The 8,478-nt window shown below is 41.9% G+C and overlaps 1 protein-coding gene across 1 annotated transcript in view; it reads right to left on the reverse strand.

The window, feature by feature from the left end:
* Positions 1-7,931, reverse strand: part of epha6 (eph receptor A6) — a 178,902-nt gene extending 170,971 nt beyond the window's left edge. Inside the window, exon 1 of the mRNA XM_046837773.1 lies at positions 7,409-7,931. Coding sequence (XP_046693729.1) covers positions 7,409-7,487 — 79 coding nt within the window. The 5' untranslated portion in view covers positions 7,488-7,931. The remainder of the gene's footprint in view (positions 1-7,408) is intronic.
* Between the last annotated feature and the right edge of the window lie 547 nt (positions 7,932-8,478).

Raw genomic sequence — 8,478 nt, forward strand, 5'->3', positions numbered from 1 at the left:
TTCAAACTAACTGTCCAGATGCTGCGAGTGTGTAAAGCTGTTATTCATGCTAAAAGAGGATTTTTTAATGGAAATAATGTGGAACATCTGTACATTTATAGATTTGTTTGGACAAAGTAAATCTTTATACCGTTGAATTACCTAGTTTGTTGCGTATAAACCAAAGAAATATCTCAAGTTTTTAAAAAACAATAAAATCTGCGTTGTTTCCATATACACACACACACACACACACACACACACACACACACACATAAATATACAGCACACCCGTGTACCATAAGGTAGAATTATTAACTTATTAATTCAAATAATATTACAATTATAGTAATTATTATTAAAGTGTTATAGTTTTGCTAGGATAGCTGAAGTATTAGCTAACTACAAGCTAATTAGAAGTCCTAGCTAACATGAAAAAATTATAATCTATGAAAATATTACGGAGCTTAAATATATAATATTGCCCAATTTCATACGAATTAATAGTCAAGGATTATTAAGATGGGATAAAGATGCCAGCCATGTTTTATTGTAATAGTCTGGTCTGTCTGGCATTGAATCTGTCCTCCACCCGTCATCTTGCATGAGATAGCTCCTCATCGCCATTTAAGACAACTTTATATGCAGGGGTCAGGAAACAGAGCATCCCTTTGCAAACACCACCACCCTTTAGCTCAGACCTCGCTTTAGGAGTGTTGTCTTTTTCTATCAAAACTGGGTCTTGTCTGACATCTCCCCAAAAATCTGTCCAGCAATAGTAGGCACGGTAAGAAATAAAGCTTCACAGCTCTGGTATCCATGACAAGGTCTAAATTAACGAAGATGGAAAGTTTCTAAAATGAACTCACGTAAATGCCAAGGATCCAGGGAATAACCAAGGTGTCAGACTCATCAAGAGACTACAGAGCTATCCAAGAGTACATAATCCTTCTAGCATTGAGCTGCATTCATTCCCAGTAATTCTCTCCTAAAACTAACATTCATGAAATATATGAAATATATGAAATTGCAGCAAAAAATTCATATCAGCTTAATTATCAGTTTCAGATCGTTCAGCACCAATTATGCTTAATCACATGGCCGTGAATGAGTAAACGGCATCACAATAAAAAAAAAAGAAAAATAATGGCCAATGGAGGGTTCTTGCAGTGCTGATTAGCCTCAACAACAGGGCATAGCCATGATCACCTCAGACTTAGAAGAATGGCTCTTCTGTTAAACAGTCGATGCAAATGGATCCAATAATGTCAGTGCTTCGTGCTTTAGTAGTCTTTCTCTGCGAAGTCGTTTTTTTCCGGGGAGATGCAAGAACGAGCTGCACCGAGGGTTAACGCAGAGATCACAGCGCAAGGGATGCTAGGAAATGTCAAGGTGCGATTTCCAAATTGATTCCAATTACAACGGAGCGAAGCGTGTGCTTGGGTGAGAGGGAAGTTAGAGTAATTGATTGCTAGGCTGGATGATAAAAAGAAAAAATGCTGCCGTTTTCTTGTAAATGTTAGCAATCCTGCAATAAAGCTTGAACCTTTTGAAAACAAAGAGGAATCCTATAAGCTATAATGGTTTGACCAGCATGTTTGGTTCAAATTATCTCTGGTAAACCACTGTGGTGACCTTGGATTAAGACGCAACCACACGCACACACACACACACACACACACACACACACACACACACACACACACAAAGCAGCTGGCAGTACAAAGCGCTACAAAACCTCTAACTCTCTCTTTGAAGACCTATTGAAGTGTTGGAGGTATAAAGTGGAAGCCCCAGAGATTCGACTCCTGTGTGTGTTGCTGAAATCAATACGAGTGCTTCATGCAGCAATGATAGGAGCCACAAACAGAGTGCTAAGCTTTAACTGCTTGCCGCTAAAGGCCAATGCCATTGTTTATGGCGCTCTTTACTGAAAGTTATGTGGCCGTGCGAGAGCTGGAGGACGGAAGTGGCTTGCTAGGGGCACGAGGGGAGGCGCGTGAAGGATGGAGATGAAGTGTAGATCATCATGACAAATTAGTTGCCGGAACGGAGGAGGAAGAACAGAACGGGCTGTTTTGCGCTGCCTTATCTCAAATGTTCCTGACAAATGCAGGCATGTGCTGCCAACTGGCAGCTGTAGGAGTGATGGAGAAAAATATAGTGCGTTGCATCAGCTCCTAGCCTGGGTAATCATCTCGGTCCACTGAGAGCTGCCGTTTCTACAGGTATTCATTTCAGCCCTGAAACAATAATACAGCTAAATTCGCTAATGAGCTCAGAACCTTAACAAAGCAAGCAACCTAATTTGACCGAGCCCCGCATAAGCACTTCTAACACTTATCGCAGAGACGTACATGCTTAACACTCGGAGAATATGAAAGAATACTTGAGTTTTGCCTCTGTGATGCGCTCCTTGTGGCCTTGACTAAACGCACTGAAAGCTATTAGCTGTATTTTCTCACTTCTCACTGTACTTATGTTCTACAAATGTGTCTTTTTCATTTGCTCAAGTGCTTTCAAGCCTGCAGTACGAGTAGGAGTAGGACTGTTCCGATGCGGAATGCTGCAGCGATATCAGATCAGATTTGACATTTTCCAATCCTAACCGTTGACATATATTATGTACTGAACAAACGTGATCGTCGCAGATAATATCCTGATAATAATATCCGGTTCTACAGGATTTTACCAGATACAAACTTTTTCAGAGCTCTGACGCTGTGACGTTTGTAAAGTCGATTATAAAGTCTCTTTGGCTGTTTGTGGACTTTTGTACTTATGAAATTAGTACTTGATATTAGTATTGGGTTTATATATAGAAAGCTAGATTTTTTTTTTTGCATAATTACGTGTTCTTGATTAGGTGACTTATAAAAAAAAGTTTCAGCCAAGATTAAAGAGCTCAAGTGTTTCAGGCTCGGGGAAACCACACGCTCTTGCTACCAATGCCACTGAGACTAATCACAACATTTTTAATAAAATATTAAGGAGCAGCAGATAGCTCATGTTTAACAAGCCCTCTGGGTTTACTCCTGGTTCTCCAAGTGTCCTCCCACATGCTGTGGGTGTGTACGAAGTGGTATCAAAAAGTGTTTACAAAAAAGTTCTTTATTTATTTACGTTTACACACTATGACCTTCAAAATACAGCGCTCCCAGCGTTTCTGCCACTCCCGGAACGTGTCAAGCGCCTTCTGCGATTTGCGCTGGATCTCCAAAACGGTGTGAAAACGCGACCTTTGAGCCAGATCTTCATCTTCGGGAAGTAGGGTGAGTGTGGATGTGAGATCATGTGGATTGTTCTCCGATGATCATCATGCACAAGTTGACGAATGGTTTCGACTTTTCAGGAGGTTGAGTCATCTTCCAGTGATGTTTTTCTGCTCTTAAAGAGCCTGTGTCACTCAAAACACCACAAACGACTCGTTGCAGCATTGCCGTATGTTAAACGTATGTCATGTCAAACGTCTCTGTGGCAGATTTGCCAAGTTTCATGCAGTATGTCATGTTTGCTTTTTGTTCTAACTTGCTGTCCAGTGATGAAATCACAGACGTGGTAACGCACATGGTCAGAATGGCACCATTAGTCTTGAAGCTTTTTAAAACCACCTCATATAAAGTTTTGTGTTAGTAGCAAGTAATCTATAATATAATCCCTACAAAAGTAGTTCCATTTTTTGTTAGGTATTAATGCTATTTGTATGAATTTTTTGAGTTGTGACTGGAATTAATGAAACCTAACCTTACATACAGCATACAAACTCTACTAGACGTACAGCCTATAGTCACAATATCCTTCATCTATGATATAAATTAATAAGAGCTATTTTGGAGTGTAAAAGCTGTCTTGCTCTCTCTCCATCTGCAAGAAGAGACGCTTTTTCCCTCCGTCTCTCTATTCATCTCCCTGTGTCTATCTCCACCCCCCCCTATCTTTACATTTCTATAATCCTCTTGCTGTCTCTGCCTCTCCAGCTCATCATCCTCCCACGGATGAATTGATAAAGGCCCAGCCAGCATCACTGATGCACTCTTATTGGTGCCGTTCTGTCTCAAAGTGGATTAGCTGGGCTTTCAACCACTCTCGATACTGCTGGTGACAAGCGGTTGTGTGGAGCCCCAGTTAATGTGTGAGGAAGAGGATTGAAATGACCACGGTCGAGAGTGCTACACCACTCCAATCACCACTCGCGAGAAGACCCTGCAGTGCGTAGGATTGATTGGAAGGAGGGTTGGAGTCGTTCACCCTATTAAGCTTTTTTTTCTGAAATCTTTTTGAGTGTTTGAGGCTAGGATTCGGATAAAAGAGGTATGGATCTTAGATTAGGCCAAAGGAACAGCTGCTTCAAATGAATGTAAGAACTGAACTGCTGCTGGGGTGAAATATCATATCATATTTATAGCTAAAGAGGTTTTTTTTTTTTTAGGAATCCTGCAGCGATTGAGTTTCAGGAAAGATACATTTTATTTTAGCGAGAGATGGCATTAGTCTCTTCTCTCCTTGTCAATCACAGTGACTTAGCAAATCGTAGGCGACTTTGTAAGTGTGCAGAAGAGCGTCGATAGCTTCCAGCTGCTCTGTGACATACAATGCGTCCTCGACATATTGAGTTTGTTTACTTGACATGCCTTCCAGAAAGAATGTGCCATATTGAGTAAATATATCCATGATCATGTATATTATATATTAAAATAATGCACCTAATATTTGAACAGTTATCATTACCAGCATTATGTTAATGAGGTACACGTAGCTCCAGAGTTCTGATAACCCCACCGTAACTTGAAAATCGGAAAAGTGGAGACAGGAGTCTTAAAGAATCGGGCACAAGAGCTCAAATTGGGCTCTGAAACACCAAAAACACCGAAACAAATATGTGCTCTAACACCGAGACAACTGGATTCTGTGGACCACTGGCGAGACATGCGTAAATCCTGGCAGCATTCCAACCTACCATATTTTTTACCAAATTAAAATGCTGAGCGAAATTTTTTTATATTTTGACCATTTTTTCGTATCGCTATCAGCATCATAAGAAAAAGTCGGACCATTGTAACAAGTCTTTTGTGGGAGGGTTGGTGAAATATATATCAGCTACTATTTGCAGTTCTCGGGGGCGAAAAAAGTGTTAAAATGGGTGACGGGGCAATTACTATGTACATGCCATTCAAGTTGCATCGATTTACTGAGTCAGAGACTGAAGGGCAAAACTCACTCCTGTGGAAAATACACATCATTTCAATCAATCTCATTGTTAACTATTTTCTGTATACTGCCTTCCATCACTATGACCTTCTCTTTGACCCCCCTTACTGTTTTTCTCCTGACTATAACTACATAACTATTCGGAAAATGGCATTTTATCACAGGCTCAGCATGTTTTTTTTTTTTTTTTAATCGAATGTGACCCCACTGCAGCTAATGGCAGTGGAAATGATGTTTCAGGGCTGCTGCATCATAACAAAGTTTTGTTCTTGTGTTGTAACATGAGTATGTTTTCTTCTCGTCCCTGCTGGAGCCAATTATAATCGATGCCATGCTGTGCTGGACAAGAGCCTGTAGGTGTGTGTTTGGGGGTCGAATGAAAGTCTTCGATGACCCTATGTTAATAATAACCTTCTTATTTTTTCCCCCGTAATCAGTCTATTTGCTTATTACCCTCCTCAAATCTATTCTTTACAGTAATTATGTACTACAAATATCTGCTTTTGAGAAAAAAAATGGATGAACAATGGCTTATAAATAAAAAACTAAAAACAAAACCGCACAGCCACAGCACGACTGAGGTTGTTCAATCGGCTCTGTCTGGAGTACGTCCTACACAAATTCTGTTTGCTTGCTCGTTTTCTCTATCCCTTACACTTTACACACACACTTTCACACACTTGCACACACACACACACACACACACACACACACACACACAAGACTGACCTGAACTTATGTGTGGTGCTCCCCTGCTCTTCCGTTTTATCTACCGTAGGTGTTAATTTAATGTTAGCCGGAATGAGTCAGCCTTAAATTGGATACGTGTGGCTTTCTACACGTGGGAAGGACTTTCAATTTGTTTGTTTCCCAGGCATGTTTTTTGCAAACAAAATATAATGACCTTGAGAATGTTTTTTTTCTCCACCCTGATCAATCCATCGCACGCGTCTTTTTAATGTGCTGCTGCTACAGATCAATATATTCATGACAACTCAGAGGATGCACAATGGCTTACAAACTTCTCTAAAGTGCTTTGAGAAGGGAACTCTCTGATCTCCCAGAGGGAAAGAAATAGGAAACTCTTAATGCCTATAGTGACTATGTGGAGCGTAGGAGTAATTAAGTGCAAATCCAATATACTGGATGTGCGCTCTTTATAGGATGCATATGTCGAATCGAGAAATCAGAGGTGGATCAATAACCAAGCCGAATTTCTGCAAATTTCCAGAAATGTAGTGTGTCATGACGTCTGATAGACGTTTCATAAATTACGTCAGGTTACACGTGCTGATGGATAATTGGATATTTTCGAACATCCAATCCAATCCCAAATTTCTGACTTGTATTAGCGCTGACCGTGAACCCCTCTTTACTTGATATTCAGTTTGGTATTATGTACAGTATAGGACCCTCTATACTACTATATTCTCAATACATGCGACCCTTATTTCTCGAAAAGCGTTCTTGCACGTACATTGTATCCGGCATCCCCCTGTACACCCCCTGTCCTTGCTGAATCTGATTTTAAAGAGCATGGACAGAAATAGCAAAATAAACCAAACTGCCCATCCAATACAACAACAGCTTCTTGTGATGCTCTCTTGTAAATAAAGCCACCTCACCCCATGACTGCCCCTGGTTCTACTATCAAAGGGTACATCGTCTTTAAGTATCTCATTCCCCTGATGGTCCACGTGGTGCTTTAAGTGTTCTCGAGCGGGCTTTACAAGGTGTTCGGACAAGCTCGATGAGAGTTAAACCACCACTAACTTAATTTATTAGACCTCATTTCTGCTGGATCACGGGCCACGTGCCACATGCTTGTAGATTTCTCCTGACATATCCACGTCGGTTCTTGCGTATTCATTTCATGTTTGCTATGTGAAAAGATATTAGGATGCTTATCACCCCAGCAACAAGGAAAAGTACAGTTCGGCTCACACACACACACACACACACACTTTTCATTTATTACACATTTGGGCTGAAACTGGAACAAACCTCCCATATCTGCTTCATCCAAACAGTTTGATGTTATGAGGTAAAAACATTCCCCTGTGGATTTACACAGAATAAATGTGATTCATGGTGGATTCCAGAGTTTAGCTTTCAGGTTTTAAACATGAGATAACATGGTACAGTGTAGTAAAAAGTGTAGTATAGTACTAGAATATATGACATTCATCAAGCCATGAACCTCACTAGGAAGACAACGCACCTTGGTTGGGATGCTCGGGGTCCGATAAGGTTACTCCCATTAACGCAAAACTGAGGCAAATTCTTAGTTGGAAAGTCATTTTTTTTTCCTTTTTCCTTTTCTTTTTTGGGGTTAAGTATCCGCTCCAGCCAGGGTCCTCTGTGAAAACAAACAGATTACCAATAGAAAATCCTTAAACTACTTTAGACCTCAAATCGACGGTGGACCGCAAACTAAGCGGCTCCGATACCAATCCATTGCTCGGGACATGAGACAAACTTGTCCTCTCTCGGTGTGCTTTTTTTATCCCATCAAACAGTCTTGAACGTCTCCTGCTCCTTGTATACGGATATATTAAGGTCCTCAGGACATCACCACGGTGTCTGTGTTTCTCTCTGGCGGTGTCTCTCTCAGTGTCTCTGTCTATGAGTTCCTCCTGTCAAAATCCCGCCTTATTTTTCCCGCCCCTACCTCTTTTTTTTCCCCCTCACACCTCACGCGCACATCTTTGGGCTCGAGAGCGCGTCTCGAGGGTGCGCGAGGCGCTGGGCGCGAGACCCCCCTCAACACCACCACCCCCCACCGCTCTCCCTCCTCCTCACTACTCTGCGCTTCGGCGCCAAACTCTCCGCGCGCACGGCGTCGACGCGCTCGTGTTGCTCGCGCCCGCCGTGGTGACGGCGGATCGACGTTCCGTCTTCATTCGGGGAATGGAGGAAACAAAAATAAGGAGAAGAAGAGCAGTTTCCAGGGTTTTATATCCACACCACCACCAACTCCGTCTCGCCGCGACGCACAGAATGAACATGAACGCGAAAGCTCCGGCACTAGAGGGTGTCCGCGCGCTCACGGTGAGGTTGCGCGCGCGAGCCGCTCTCCACGGAGCTTTTCCTAATGCGGAAAACACTTTGTTCCCCTCAGGTCCAATGCCTTCTCATGAGCTGATTTTTTTCCAGTCAGTAAATTATAAAAGGGGAAAACAAATGGATGGAGGAAGTAGAATTGAGACAGGAACAACACGCTGTGATGACTGAGAACTGAATCTGTACTGACCGTGAATGTAGAATATTCGTTGGATGTTAGGTCAACAA

The sequence above is a fragment of the Silurus meridionalis genome, chromosome 24 (genome assembly GCF_014805685.1).
Source record: "Silurus meridionalis isolate SWU-2019-XX chromosome 24, ASM1480568v1, whole genome shotgun sequence".
Lineage (NCBI taxonomy): Eukaryota > Metazoa > Chordata > Actinopteri > Siluriformes > Siluridae > Silurus > Silurus meridionalis.